Below are 16,498 nucleotides of genomic sequence, written 5' to 3' on the forward strand. Positions count from 1 at the left end.
CATAACTATGGCAGAAATCAGCTCCCATATTGTAGTGAGGCAGACCAAACCAGAGAGAAAAATTGCAAGCCATTGATAAATAGCAAAATGAATGTTAGGTCCATTCTATGAGTAGATTTGGTTGCTTTTTGCCCAAAGGTCTCTCTCTCTCTCTCTCAGATTTGGTTGCTTTTTGCCCAAAGGACTCTCTCTCTCTCTCTCAGATTTGGTTGCTTTTTGCCCAAAGGACCTAATCAACTCGTTCTTGGCTACACATAGCCAGACCCAATCAACTCATCCGTGACTACACACAAGTCAGACCTAACGAACTCGTTCGTGGCTAAACAAACAGAAGAATACAAATCCCAGGCCTAATCAAATTGTTCATGTCCACACACTAAGCAAGGGCCAATCAACTCGTTCATGGCTACATTTGCCACCAACCAAGTGAGAATGGGGTCGTGTGAAGTTGAACAAACAGAATCACTGATTGATCAGATATAACAATGTAATTTCAATTGATTTATTTTGGGGCATTTTTTACTGCAACCAACCAGGCAATGAATGTCTGAAAATATGGTCGAGAACAATAGGGCTTCCGTAGAGGAACTTACAAGCAAGTGATAAACACATATGGACCAAAAGAACGGATGGGGAGTGTAAATCTCCCAGACATGCCTGGGATTTTAAACAATGGCCAGAATTGCCCAATGGGAAATCTTTTGGGCAGATCTATATATTTCAGGCTGCGGAAATTGAAGTCCCTGCCCATTTCCAATTTTCTTAGACTCAAGAGACAGAAAGCCTGCGAGTTTGCTCAAACCACCATTTCAAACGGCAAGGAAAAGGAACATTAAGCTAAAAGCAGTAATCTGTAATGGTGGACTACTGTATGCCGATGAACAAAACGATGAAAAAACAAAAAACTGTTGAAACATTAAAACAAAAGGCCTCTTCAAACTTACTAATCCAAATAAAGCTTGATTCCTTTTAAGTGAACACCCCCAGCTTCAAACTAGAAAAATAGAAGGCACTGCAGCAGCAACTCTCATCATGGGCGCACTGGATTTGCCACTCCAGCTGGACGTGGTGCTTGCCCGGGCTTTGGCATATCATCCTGCAGAAAGCACACAAATGAAAACGTGGTTGATATAGACACCAAATAGAGGAGCTGTCACTTGTACAATGTCATATTAATCCATGGAAGATGATATATGCACGCACGCGCGCGCACACACACACATATATATATATATAGAGAGAGAGAGAGAGAGAGAGTCACGTTCTCCTGCAAATGTGCACAGGATACTTTGGTGTGGGACAAAGGGGGTAGGCTGGGGCTCATGGTGGACCTCACCGTAAGTGAATGGTAGAAGCTTAGCCGCAAGGCTAAAAAATAAGGTAGACATGTGATTTAGGTGAGCCATATAATGATAAATAGTAGGAGAGAGGATGCCTACCCTTAATTTTTATGGAACCCACTGTGATGTTTACGTGAGATCTACTCCCAACCATTAGTTGCCTCATAAAATGTTATGCATGTGTACAAAAAATTAGGCCCATGTGTGATTTATGTGGGCCATATCAAGTGAAACAATTTGGATGGTGGACGTCCAAGCACTGTTTCCACTCAGGTGGACCACCTGAATTACGGATTTGGCTGATTTTTTAGCCATATAGCTAAATTATCACTATACAGCCTATGGTCGGAGTAGATTTCACATGCACATCATGATGGGGGCCACCCTTGATTCATCTGGACCACACCACAGAAAGCAGTGGGAAGCGTGACATCCACCATTGAAACCATCCTAGGGCCCATAGTGATGTTTAAATGTTCATCCAAATTGTTCATAAGGTCACACTGGCCTGGATGAAAGGGAAACACAAATACCAGCTTGATCCAAAACTTCTGTGGCACCTCTGATGTTTTCAATGGTAGGAATTCGATTCCCACAGTTTTGTATGGTGTGGTCCACTTAAGATTTGAATGTACTTCAATGTTAGTCCCGTACCTAAAATAAGATGAAAAAATGGATGGGCAGCACAGATAAACTGCATACATCATGGTGGGCCCCATGGTGTCTTCATGGCATGGTAAAGGTGGTAAAGGATGGTAAACACCTCAGTACAGAATCCAGAATTAAATTTACTTAGTAGCCATCTAGTTGGGGTGGATCCACTATCATGTATTTGTAAAATCCACTCCAACCATCAGGTGAGTGACCCAATTTTAGGTCTCAAGCGGAGAAACCAACTCCATCCGTGATTCAGGTGGACCTCATGATTCGAAATAACAAAGGGCAACACTCACCATCCAAATTTTTTCCCTTAGTGTGGCCCACATGAGTCACGGATGGGCTTGATTTTTGGGCGTTAGGCCTAAAATGGGATAAAACATCTGATGTATGGAGTGGAATTCATATAAACATCACAGTGGCACCCACCTGAACCAACCAGGCCTAAGGACTGTGAATAGCTTACTTATAAACATCACAATGGCACCCACCTGAACCAACCAGGCCCGAGGACCATGAATAGCTTTAGGTCTGGTGCACAGGAAGCCACCGTGCATATTATATATATGAAACGTCACATATTATCATGACCTCCTTCCAATAGGGAGTGTAAATAGCAGATACTGCAATCCACTATACAGAAAATGCCAATAAAATTCATCACGCAAGCAAAGGTTGATATTCAATGAGATACGGTATGTGCCAGGAAATGCATGATCTAGAGTTGTGTATGATGCAATATTATTTTGCCAAGGCCTAAATGATGCCCACAGAAATTAATAATTAATAATAATAATAATCTACTTCAAGAACCTGGGCCTGTGTCTATTTGATGAAAGCTTTAGATGATTCAAAATCCATGAACAGACCACAATCACAAGCTTCAACATATCATCACCATTATCATAGCACCATCGCAGCTATTTGAGGCCACCTTTAGGAAATCATGTTTAGCTAATTGTTCCTATCCAAGGCTCTATCCTCGGGGAAGCGAAGATCATCTCACCATCCCTTCAATCCAAGTCCCTCTTGAACCCTCTATTCATATTAATGTCCTATGTGTTTCCTACATACCAAGGGGGTATGCCACATGCAAGTGCATATGGAGAGAGGACGCGCATACTGAGGGAGGTGTGGAAGCTGGAGGAAAAGGTCGAGGTTACATGTATGGAGAGCGAATCATCCCAAGTGATTTCTACTGTGGGCCACCAATCCCCACTTTTTTTCAATTCCATGCCCAAGTTGACTTTTAAATCTGCCACAGTTTTGGGGTTGACTTGCTAACATGAGCCAACACATCAGATGTACGAAGTGGATATCACAGCCATCACTGTGGGTGCCACATTGCCTTGCAGATGAGGTCCTAATAATACACTTCGTACATGCTACATGCAAAGAGGAGAGATTGGTGAGGGTTACTAGTAAGAAAGAACTGAAAGGACAAAAATGTCCTTAAAAAAACAAGGCGTGTCTCTTCATATTACTAATTTCAGGAGGAACTAGCCAAATACATTTTGCAAGCAAAATCTAAGACGTTGATGGCTTTCAACACGTAAAATTCCAATTACACATCAAGCAACATCAACATTTTCAAGTTCCCAAAATATCCCTTAGCATTGTTTAAAATGTCTTTCCATATCCTTTAAATATTCAATGTTTGAATCCTCAAGAAAACTAATTGCGGGGGTAAAATTATCCCTGCTAGCATTATATACAAGCACAGTGCATCAAAATCTTCCACTAGAAAGCATGAGCCCAAGAGTCACACCTATTGTCGGGGAGATAAACCTCATCCAGCAATTTAGGAAGATTTTCCATGATTTCAAACACAAAAGTACCACAAATGTCTTCGAAAGTGCAAACTCCAAACCAATCTACCCCTATGGGTTTAGTAGCAGTCTTTAACAAGAATCTCTCTAAAAGAGAGTAGTCTAGGAAATAGATCAGCCAATGTCACATATCCCAGCCAGGTGCCCCTGGCATCCTCAAATCTCGCACTCTTATGGGCTTTAAAATGTCTTTCAAATATTCAATGTTTGAATCCTCAAGAAAACTAATTGCGGGGGTAAAATTATCCCTGCTAGCATTATATATAAGCACAGTGCATCAAAATCTTCCACTAGAAAAGCATGAGCCCAAGAGTCGAACCTATTGTCGGGGAGATAAACCTCATCCAGCAATTTAGGAAGATTTTCCATGATTTCAAAACACAAAAGTACCACAAATGTCTTCTAAAGTGCAAACTCCAAACCAATCTACCCCTATGGATTTAGTAGCAGTCTTTAACAATAATCTCTCTAAAAGAGAGTAGTCTACCCCCATGGATTTAGTAGCAGTCTTTAACAATAATCTCTCTAAAAGAGAGTAGTCTAGGAAATAGATCAACCAATGTCACATATCCCAGCCAGGTGCCCCTGGCATCCTCAAATCTCGCACTCTTATGGGCTTTATCACAAAAGTACCACAAATGTCTTCTAAAGTGTAAACTCCAAACCAATCTACCCCTATGGATTTAGTAGCAGTCTTTAACAGTAACCTCTCTAAAAGAGAGTAGTCTAGGAAATAGATCAGCCAATGCCACATATCCCAGCCAGGTGCCCCTGGCATCCTGCCTTTGCAAATCCACAAAATGAGAGCCTTGCTTAAAAGCAATAAAAGATATTCCATAATACTAAACGATATGACATTGCCATACATGCTCCTAAATCCAAGGATTTGTAGCTTGATTTCCAACAATGGATTTTAGGATTTACCAAATTCCAATCCAATGCAAATTCATGAATTTAACAAGTTCATGGATTTATAGTCTCAATTCCCTGCCATACATTCTCCCAAATCCAAGCTTGATTTCCAACAATGGATTTTGGGATTTACCAAATCCCAATCCAATGCAAATTCATGAATTTAACAAGTTTTGTGGATTTCTCTAGTCTCGATTCCCCACACCAAACATTGCCCCATCCCCTTTCAAGTATATAGCCTACCACATGAGATGATCCTCTCCTCCCACCACTCCTCACCGAGACCAACCCCTCCCATGTGCAAGCAAAGACTAGCTTTTCGCCCTCTCCCTAAACTTAATCCCCTTCGCTCTTGGCTTTTGAACATCCTCCCATTAATAAGAGATGAACTTGCACTATCCTCTATTTCCCATAAGAAATCCCTTATCCGCATAAATGTTGTTTTGAAAAGCGAAAGATATAGTGCAAAGATTTGACAAAGTAACTTTTTAAGTTATGCAGCCACCAAGGGAAATATACAATCTTCTCCTTGAAGTTCAATCTCTTCTCAAATCTCTCCACCACGAGATTCCAAATAGATACAGCCCTCGGAATTGTGCCAGGGGGAAGATCAAAATACTCCATAGGCAATGACTCCACCTCACACCCCAAATTACATATCAAACCTCACCACTAACACCCAACGGCACTCCTACAATCAGATCTTGCCAAAGTAGCCCCTAGACCATAGTTACCTGGATCACAGGCTGCTCCAATATGTGGTAAGGGAACTGGTACATGGTATGCTACTTCATACATGATACATTAGGCATAGGATTATTTAGGCCCTTAAGTTCATAAACTAAGCATATACCAATGATCTACTTCTACCCAGTGCATTTATCAGCTGCACTCTTGCCTCTTGGTGTGCCAAGAAACAAGCCAACTATATCTCATTCCAATGTTGAATCGAAGTATCATTCTATGGTATCTACAGCTGCTAAGTTGTATGACTATTGTGGGACCTTCGTATTTCATTGTGTGGCCCTTCTATCATTTGTTTTGATAGTGTTAGTTCTCTACATGTGTGGCAATAAATCTGTTATTCCATGCATGTACAGAACAACATCAACATTAACTACTATTTTATTCGAAAGTTGCTTCAAGGCATATTCAAATAGCAATGCAAATGGGTCCAATTAATTCAACGGCACATTGGACTCGACCCAATAACAAACAAGTCAGTATCTCAAGCGGGGTGTCCCGTATCGGCCGATACGTATCGGTAACGGCCAATGCCGTTACGCGATACGGGGCCATAACGGGCAACCCACCGATATTGTAGCCGCAACGGCCGTTACGGGCGTAACAGCCGTTACTGCCCAGTAACAGCTAGGGCGTAACGGTCAGAAAACGGTCACTTTTTTTTTAGCTTTTTAAAGTCCGTTTTTTCACTTTTTTTGAAACTTCTTTCTTCCAAACTCTTCCTAAATCATTCTATTACTATTTTCGATGAATCTTAGCTTGATATTTCAGATAAAAACAACTTACATTAAGGATTTTATTGATTCGAAGCTTCGTGGGCCATTTTTCAAAAATTCCTCAAAAATAGGTATTTATACTTTTTATTGAATGTTTTACTATTTTAATGGTATAATATGATGTATTAATCATAGTAGAACATGTTTGCATTTTACAGATTCATGAAGTCATTTTATATATTTTTTAATTTTTTTCTATTTACGCACTATTTTCGGCCCTTTGTTTAATTCGAAAAATCTTTTTTATTGAATGTTTTGTTGTTTTAATGATAGAATATGCTGTGTTAATCATAGTAGAACATGTTAATGTGCATTTTACAGAGTGTTGATGTCATTTTATATTTTTTTAATATTTTCTATTTACGCACTATTTTTGGCCCTTTTTTTGAAAATTCGAAAAATCATTTTCTATTGAATGTTTTGCTATTTTAATGATAGAATATGATGTGTTAATCATAGTAGAACATGTTAATGTGCATTTTATAGATTCTTGATGTCATTTTATATATATTTTTTTATTTTTTTCTATTTACGCACTATTTTCGGCCTTTTTTTGAAAATTCGAAAAATCATTTTTTATTGAATGTTTTGCTATTTTAATAATAGAATATGATGTGTTAATCATAGTAGAACATGTTAATGTGCATTTTATAGATTGTTGATGTCATTTTATATATTTTTTCAGTTTTTTTCTATTTACGGACTATTTTCGGCCCTTTTTTTAAATTCGAAAAATCATTTTTTATTGAATGTTTTGTTGTTTTAATGATAGAATATGATGTGTTAATCATAGTAGAATATGTTAATGTGCATTTTACAGATTCTTGATGTCATTTTATATTTTTTAAATTTTTTCTATTTACGCACCATTTTCGGCCCCTTTTTTTAATTTGAAAAATCATTTTTTATTAAATGTTTTGTTATTTTAATGATGGAATATGATGTGTTAATTATAGTAGAACATGTTAATGTGCATTTTATAGATTGTTGATGTCATTTTATATATTTTTTAATTTTTTTCTATTTACGCACTACTTTCGGCCTTTTTTTTGAAAATTCGAAAAATCATTTTTTATTGAATGTCTTGCTATTTTAATGATAGAATATGATCTGTTCATCATAATAGAACATGTTAATGTGCATTTTACAGATTCTTGATGTCATTTTATTTATTTTTTTATTTTTTTTCTATTTACGCACTATTTTCCGCCCATTTTTTAAAAATTCGAAAAATCAATTTTTATTGAATGTCTTGTTGTTTTAATGGTAGAATATGATGTGTTAATCATAGTAGAACATGTTAATATGCATTTTACAAATTGTTGTTGTCATTTTATATTTTTTTTAATTTTTTTCTATTTTCGAATTACTGACTTTATGTTTTTATTTTTTTATATTGGACAGGTTTTAGAGCTTCTTAAGGTTTAGAACATAAAATCATCTTTATTGATTAGATTCTAAAACTGTATATAAATTTAGAATAGCGAGTGCCGAGTAGACTGGACTCACAATCTCACATAGACATAAGTCATACACTCATACTCATATCTAATCTATATCTAATTATCTAGTATCTACCTAAACCTAAAGAAATGTCTGGGTCTGGCCAACAGGTACGTGAGGATATTGGATGGCAACATTGTCAAAGGGTTGATGGTATTATGCACCAAATGAAATGCAATTATTGTGATAGACTAGTGACTGGTGAAATTACCCGTCTTAAACAACATTTGGCACATCGAAAGGGTCAAGTTGCGGGATGTACTAGAGTACCGAAAGAGATAATGATTTTAATGTAAGCTAGTCTGAATGAGTCGAAGGGTAAACGTGGTACTGTACAAAAGAAGAAAGATGAGATTTTGGATGCAGATCGACAAGAGGTGTTTGGTCCTGAATATATGAGCGTTCGTGATGAAGATATTATTGATTCTGACGAAGATTCAGATCGGGAATTAACTATAACTAGGAGAGAGCTTGCGTCTAGCTCGTGAAGAGAAAGAACATCGCCGCATGTTTGGCGCGCATGGGTCAATACGTGATATGGGGGGGGGGGGGGGAGTGCAACTACTTCTGCAGGTGGGCGTGGGGGTAGGTTTGGTGGGTTACGACGTGATTGGGAGCCGACGACAGACATCTTCACGTGATGCCCTTATACGTTTGAATGAAGAAGTAAATGAGCCTAGAAGACCCTCTATTGATCCAATCCTATTTAGGAAAGAATCAACTAAACAAAAGAAGATAAAACAAATGTGGAGTAGAACTTTCATTAAGAAGCTAGGTAGAGTAGCAGCAAAGTTATTTATACATGCCAACATACCTCCTAACGCGGCCAATTCTCCATATTGGCAAGTGGTAATTGATGCAACAGCAGAAGCAGGTGAAGGAATAAAAGCTCTCACAACTAAGGAGATTAGGGGGAAATGGACAGATGCAGAGTATACGGATGTGAAAGCATACGTGGCTACCTTTAAACCTGTATGGAAAGCCAGAGGATGCACGATCATGTGTGATGGTTGGACTGGCACAACCAGACGCAGCATGATCAACTTCATGGTGTATTGCCACTTAGGAAGTATATACCACAAGTCATTTGATGCCTCAAAGGTAACCAAAGATTCTAATTATATTACTGGACTAATGGATAAAGTTGTGAAAAAAATTGGAGAGGAGAATGTAGTGCAGATTGTAACAGATAATAAAGCATCATATAAGCTTGTAGGACATAAGTTGATGAATAAGAGACGACATCTTTTTTAGTCACCATGTGCTGCCCATTGTATTGATCTTATATTGGAAGATATTAGGAAGAAGAAGAATGTTAAGGAAATGGTCGAAATGGCAAGAGAAGTGATGGCGTCTATTTACAACCATAATCAAGACTAGATTCGCAACAAACTTTATAACATTAGAGAGTTTATTTCAGCATAAGGGAGAGTTGAGTGAGATGTTCGCTTCCCGAGAATGGCTCAACACAAAAAATGGGCAAAAGACGGACACCGGTTGAAGTTGTGAACACCATACAGGACAAATATTAGAAGAGGATCATGTCGATCCTAAAGGTGATGGAGTCACTAATGAGGGTACTTCGTCTTGTTGAAACCGATGAAACACCTACCATGGGCTTCCTATATGATGCCATGGATAAGGCAAAGTTGGCAATTCAACATGATTATAAAAGCTGGGAATCTTATTGGAGGATGATCGACAGGAGATAGACAAAAGGCAAAGTTAGCAATTCAACGTGATTGTAAAAGCTGGGAGTCTTATTGGAGGATGATCGACAGGAGATGGACAAAACAACTCCATCACGATCTTCATGCAGCAGGTTACTTCCTAAATCCTATATACAGATATGCCCAATCATTTGTTGCAGATGATGAAGTTCGTATCGGACTAAAGAATGTGATAATGAGGTTAGAGCTTGACTTAGATATGCAAATAAAGGCGTTGAATGAATTAAATACATTTGGAAACCGCCTGGGTAGCTTTGGAGATGCTCTTGCACCACATGTAGTATCCAGGTTGCAACCGGCCGAATGGTGGATTAATTTCGGAGAGAGTACGAAGACTCCAAAAAATTGCAGTAAAAGTTTTGAGCTAGACAACATCTTCCTCTAACTGCTAAAGGAATTGGAGTTGTTTTGCACTTATTTATTCAAAGAATAGGAATAGATTGCAGATTAGGACATTAGATAGACTTGTCTTTATGAACTACAATATAAAACTAAGAATGCGATGACATCATAGGAGCATTAAAGCCGCCGATGATGCAGGCTACTGTCCAATAAACGTGGACAATATTTATGATAAGGATGACCCGCTTCTACCTTGGTTGGAAACAAGGGAAAAGCAAATTGAAGAGGATAGTGAAGAATTGAAAATTAATGACCCAGAAATACGCAGAGCGCAACAAGAAAGTCGTGCAGATGTGTTGGACCTATTAAGAGGGGCAATGTTTATGCCAAGTACGGCTCGAAATCAATAAAAGAGTACGAACAGTGGTAACATGACCGTGTTGGATGATGGTGATGATGACCCCCCTGCCCCTGGTGCTGACACTTCTGGTGTTGCTCAGCACCCTATACAGCCGTCTACATATCGCGATGCCGATAAACATCGAGGTAGAACACGAGGTCGGACTTGTGAGTGTACCGAGTCACGATACAGCCAGCAAGAGGAGAGTACGTCTAGTGGTGCACCGGGTCCAGTAGGTCCAGAACATCAGCAGGCTCATGGTCCTAGTTATTATGATGGATATTCTTATGGTCAATTAGATTATGATTATGGTGGTTATACTGAACCTATTTCATCACATTCATGTTGGAGTAATCCTCCCGATCCATATCCATATGATTCTAGATATCCGGATCCAAATCCAAGTTACTCATCACAGCAGATGCACTCTCAATCTCAAGAGTCTCAACAGCCTAAGTACGGGCACCAGTATAGCTATTCAACGGGTACTAGTGGATATCCTTACTCGAGGTCGGAGTCGTTGCCTAGTCAGGATCAGTCATTCTCTGGTTTCGTTAATCTAGTATTTCCTTCTGGCACTGGATATTATGGATATGCAGCACCTACACCTATTGGTGAGCCTCAGCCTGATGATGACGATGACGATGACGATGATGTGGAGGTCGAGCAACCACCAAAAAGCAGATTTTCATTTTGGTGGTGACTTGTGATTGTAAGTATATATTTGTATTAAAGTATTTGCAGCAGACAACTCACAGTAGTATTATTGCAAGAAGCCAAGCACACACTTACACTGCTGAATGTGTATTTAAAATAGCTCCCTTGACAACCAATCAAGTAATCCTTAATCAAGTTGCAGGAGAGTATATCAGACACTACTAATTATTTTTTTAATTCTTGACTTGAGGATGACAAGTCACAGACAGGAATCACAGTCACAGCCACAGGTATGTTCCAAAAATTCCTCAAAAATTATTGCAAACACCTACAAATGTAAGATATTTTCATATTACATTCATTCTAATATATTTATCATTGATAGTAGATAGTTAGAAAATTAAGCATATGAATTTTGTAGTCATATTCAGGTTATCTGGTTCATTAATTCATCAGACAGTCCGATACAACTTCTCACCAAAGAGTGGTCCGTTACACCACCATAAACATGTTCCAATTTATAAATGAATGCATATTTGGAGTGCTTAGAATATTCCGAATTTAATCCATATTTTTTTGGCTAAAAAAAAAAAATTTGCACCGTTACGGGCCATTACTCCCCTGTATCCGTATTGGTATAAGAGGGCACTGTTACACCAACCGATACGAGATACCTTGATCTCAAGTTGGACCCCCAATTAGAGCAATTTGGGTCCAAAAATTCATCTTAATTACAAGGTAGGTTGGGCTGAAGAACTCTCAAAAGCAACCTGAATTAACTTGCCTCATGCACGATTTTAAATGGATCCAAGTTGAACCAACCCAAAATTAATGTGATCCAAACCTGGTTGAGAGCGCAAGCCAAATCTAAAAATTCCATGTATCTATAATATATAACACTAGTGTTTGGCCAATTTCACCTCCACAGTTAGTGTGCCTAGAACGGAGAACTTTGAATATTTAAAAGACATAGGACAACATTTTAAATGAAGTTAGGGGTTATTTTGGGAGCTTAGAAATGCGGCCAGCGTCCAACGTACAGTTTAGATTTCACCCACAAAAAGCCACCAAACAGCTTAGATATACAAGCAATGATTAGCAATTTTGCCCATGTAACAATAATATGAAAAGACGTAAAGCTTTGGTTTCTCTCAAGGGCATTTTTATCCTTTCAACTCCTACCTACAAGTAGCCCGCACCCACCTCACCTTCCGTGTATAGCCCACATAAGGTGTACTATTAGAAAGCTCATGAGACAAATGCTACAAGGAGCCCATCATGATGATTGTGTGACATTCATTCCTTTTATCGCTTGTATTGGCTCATGTTAAGACGTCGGCACAAAAATGAGGCAAATCGGAGACTTAACTAAGTCCCAATACGAGAAAAAGTGAAGATGGGTTACCCACAATTAAAACCATTATGTGCCCTTCTCTCTCTATGTAGCACGCACATGTGCGCATATAACCCACCCACCCCCCAAATACTAATTTAAATGTGAATAGCTTCGCACATTTACATGTCAGTATATGACGATGTTATCAAAAGCACGCGCATAATGTCATCCATATGGCATATGCAATGGTCGCATATGCCATATGGATGTTATGCGACCGCATAATGGCATATGCGATTGCATACTTTCCATTTTTCTGATTTTTTTCACCCAAAAATAATAATAAAATGTGTGATCACTTATGTGATTATGCGATCGCACAGGATCGCTTATGCCATTTGGCAACAATAGTATATGATCAAATGCGGTACATTGCACTCGCAAAGTCCATTAATAGAGGCTTATTTACAAAATCACACATTGTCTACCCTTTAAGATTATAAAGAAAGCCTTCTCAAACTTTGTAGCAATGAAATCAATCATTAGTTTTATGTATTATGAAATATATATTTTTTTTTTAAAGCATAAGAAAAAAAAGAGAAAACAACAAATTCTTATAATAGCAAAATCATCCATATTTTCTTTCCTATACATGTGACACATAACACTAAATTGTCTAACATGCATAACAAAGCATTTCACTATCTATAATAAAACTTACCATTAATATGTAATCTATAACACCCAAAAAAATAAAAAATAAAAACATGGAAACCATAAAAAGGTAAATTTCAAACCAAAACAAGTAGTTGCGAATATACCCGACGTCTAAACCGTGGAGGTGGATCACGATTCCTCCTAGCAGTGCGAGATCGAACCCTAACCACATGTGAATGGATTGCGCAGGAAACACAATATTGCATCTTTGCATACAACTTAGGAAGAGTGTAACCTAGAAAAACAATTCTATTTAGGAATGAACGTGAAGTATGGCAATAATAGCTTATTGATATCAACATCATCATTAAAGGGGAAATTTTAATAAATATTACCATCATAAACACATGCTTCCTGAACATCCCTGACAGCAGCTTGCTCAACAATGTTCCTCACAAGAAACCTTTTGATGGCCTTGTCCTTAAATTAAATCAAAATCAGAAAAGGAAGATAATTTGAATTACTACTGGTGTGACAAGAAATCAAAAAGAAAAAAAAACCTTGAGTGCATTTGGATGCACACTTGGAATGAATGCAATTATTATTACTTGAACAAAGTTGAAATAACCAAGTTATAGTTTCCCTCAACATGCACATCAATGGTTCTAGCTCCAAATTATGATTATGTATTAGGAAACGTAAATATCACAATTGCGATTCGAGGGTTACTTCCTCATTCTGAATAGTAGAAACACTTAACTTTTGTCAGTTCCATTTAACTGAATGCCTAAAATTCGATTAATTTTTTGCATCCAAAAGCCAACTTACAGTTTGATTAATGATTTTTCCATGAAGGTATTACCCAGTCATGATATTCCAGTTTGTATGTGTAGGAAAGACATAATAAGGATCTCAACAACTGAAATGGCAGAACACAAAATGGATAGGGAAGTCCTAAAACAAATTGTAGTCATAATCCATCCCCGGTGAGGGCCATCATATTCCTACTGTGGATCATCAAAACTTGGGCAACTTGTACAAAATACATGCACTAGGAAACTATTTATATTCTAATGCATCACGACCTTTTAATTGCTCGATTTCAAAAGAAGACAAAAACCATTTTCAACTACATTTTCTTTGAAAAAAATAGAAATACCAATGGATTTAGCAATTTTTATTTTCTAACAAAATTGCAGGAATGATGTTGAAGATAAGATCCTCTTTAATTTGCATTTATCTTGAAGAAATTTAAAATTTTGACAACTGTGGTCTTAAAAATTATTTTTCTAGTATGGCAACAACAAGATATTAATGACACCATCTGATCTCAATCTAAAAGGAAAAGGATAACTTTAGTGTTACACGTGGTTGTGGGTGATTGTGTGTATTCGCAAGGATTAATCTCACTTCAAAAAAAGAGGTGGGGACACCCTGTGTCCTCAAATATATATGTATATATATATATGTATATATTATTTTTCTAGTATGGCGACAACAAGATATTAATAACACCATCTGATCTCAATCTTAAAGGAAAACAAACTATCATCATATCTAGGTCTCACAACAATGACTTAGTGTTGACAAATTAATGGTGACCTCGGCTTTGCAATAGTGGTTTCCCAATAGAAATTGAAGGAAATTGAAAGATGTGCAAATCTAGGATTCCCAACAGTTATATTTCTAATAGAGATCACCTCATCTCAGGCTCCATTCTTACCAATTGGGCTGACACTGCCCACATTCTATTGTATTTGGACCCTCTTCACATTCTAATGCATTAGAAGTTAGAACCATATTCACTTCTAATGCATTAGGATCCTATAATGCCTCTTTTTCTGATGGAAATTAATATCTTTTGAGGGGATTAGGCTATTAAGTCTTTTTTTTGGGACAGCTATTTTTTCTAACAAAATCGAGAAATTTGTATGTCTAGGGCATACAACAACAACTTTTCTAAGAAATCCAGAGAGGATGTCTATATCAAGGGTTCCTGGTAGCAGCTTCCCAATAGAAATAAAGGAAAAACAAACAATGAGGAAATCTCAAGTTCTCAAAATAGATCTTTTCTAAAAATTAGAAGGAAATGCATATATGGGGTTTGCAATAGCAATGTTTTGCAATAAGAATCCACAGAAACCAAAACATCAGCAGATCTAGGATTCCAAATAGCAATATTTCTAACAGTGATTGCATGACAGACCCCAATTGTCCCAACTATTCACATCATGACATTATTGCCATTCTGATACATTAGGACTTCATATCAAATCGTTTTCAAATAAATAAATACTAACAAATCCAATGACGTGAATATCTAGGTTTTCCAAGGGTTCAAGCCCATAGCCCAGTGATAGACAGCCCACATTTCAACACTGAGGTCTTGGGTACAGGCCCAGCTTACCTACCAAAAATATAGTCCAAAAACAATGGGATGTGTGTATCTCGCAGTAGGATAGAAATGGGCCAGGCCCAGGCTGAAAGAATTCAAATTTGCAAATAGGCCTGGCCGCCTGGCGACAAACCCAGGCATGGCCCGCTTGCACCATTGATTCCAAGGGCAGTTTCTGTTGTACATCAACAGATCGGAAGATCTAGTCCAGGGTTTCCAAACGCAGCTGTTCTAAGAAAACCAAGGAAATGCAGAAATGGAGTTCGCCATAGTGATTTTCAACCTAAAATCGATGAAATCGAAAGACAAGCATATCCAGTCCAGGGTTTCCCAAAGCGGATGTTCTAGGAAAACCAAGGAAATACGCAGAATCGCAGATACAGGGTTTGCCATAGAGATTTTTCGAGCTAAAGTCAATGAAAGCTAAAGGTAGATAGATCTAGTCCAGGTTTTCCAAAGGCGACTATTCCACGAAAATCAGGAAATGTAGATACAGAGTTGAACCATGGCGATTTTGCAAACTGAAATCAATGAAATCGAAAGATAGATCCAGCCCAGGGTTTCCAAATGGGATTGTTCTGAGAAAAAACGAAGTAAATGCAAATGTAGGACTTGTGATGCTAACGAAATCGAAAGATTGGAAAATCTAGGGTTTCAAACAACGATATTCCTAAAAGATCGAGAGAAAACATATCAACGATTAGAGAGAGACGGGGGAAAGAAAAGAGTACCTTAGGGCAGCATTTTCCGCAATTAGAGCAGCGAATGAAGTTGACATGGCCGCGGCCGTGCTTGTTGCGTCCGCCATTCCTGCGCTTAAACGTCTGCAACAACAACAGCAGCAGCAGAGAAGAAGAGATTAGATATACATAGAAGATCATGGAGAAGGAGCAAGTAGTAGAATTCCAGGACATCTCACCATCGCAGTTGTGCTCTCTCTCCAAACCCTAACACTAGGGATTTTCTTCTCCTCTCAGCTGCTCTCCTGTTAGGGTTTTCAAAGAGACCACGCGAACGCGACTACTTATAGGTCACGGAAGCATGAGATCCGAGCCGTATGTGCGCCTTCCGATTTCGACTAAGTAGGGCCATGTTTGGGTAATCCAGGCCAGCGGTCTTTCGCATCCCACCGTAGATGAACAATTAACTTAAAATCCCCGCGGTGGAAGGGAATCGGATTGCATACGGAGTTACTCGATACGCTATTATCTCACTGAGTA

At 38.2% G+C, this 16,498-nt stretch overlaps 1 protein-coding gene across 1 annotated transcript; it reads right to left on the reverse strand.

Annotated features, from left to right (window-relative positions):
* Positions 1 to 791: 791 nt before the first annotated feature.
* Positions 792 to 16,357, reverse strand: LOC131223810 (small ribosomal subunit protein eS26y-like). The gene is made up of 5 exons (XM_058219321.1): positions 16,198 to 16,357; positions 16,010 to 16,102; positions 13,279 to 13,363; positions 13,048 to 13,178; positions 792 to 1,096 (listed from the first exon to the last, which is right to left on the reverse strand). Exons 1-5 carry the CDS (start codon positions 16,198 to 16,200, stop codon positions 1,031 to 1,033), a joined length of 378 nt encoding a protein of 125 aa, XP_058075304.1. The 5' UTR covers positions 16,201 to 16,357; the 3' UTR covers positions 792 to 1,030.
* Between the last annotated feature and the right edge of the window lie 141 nt (positions 16,358 to 16,498).

The sequence above is a fragment of the Magnolia sinica genome, chromosome 13 (genome assembly GCF_029962835.1).
Source record: "Magnolia sinica isolate HGM2019 chromosome 13, MsV1, whole genome shotgun sequence".
Lineage (NCBI taxonomy): Eukaryota > Viridiplantae > Streptophyta > Magnoliopsida > Magnoliales > Magnoliaceae > Magnolia > Magnolia sinica.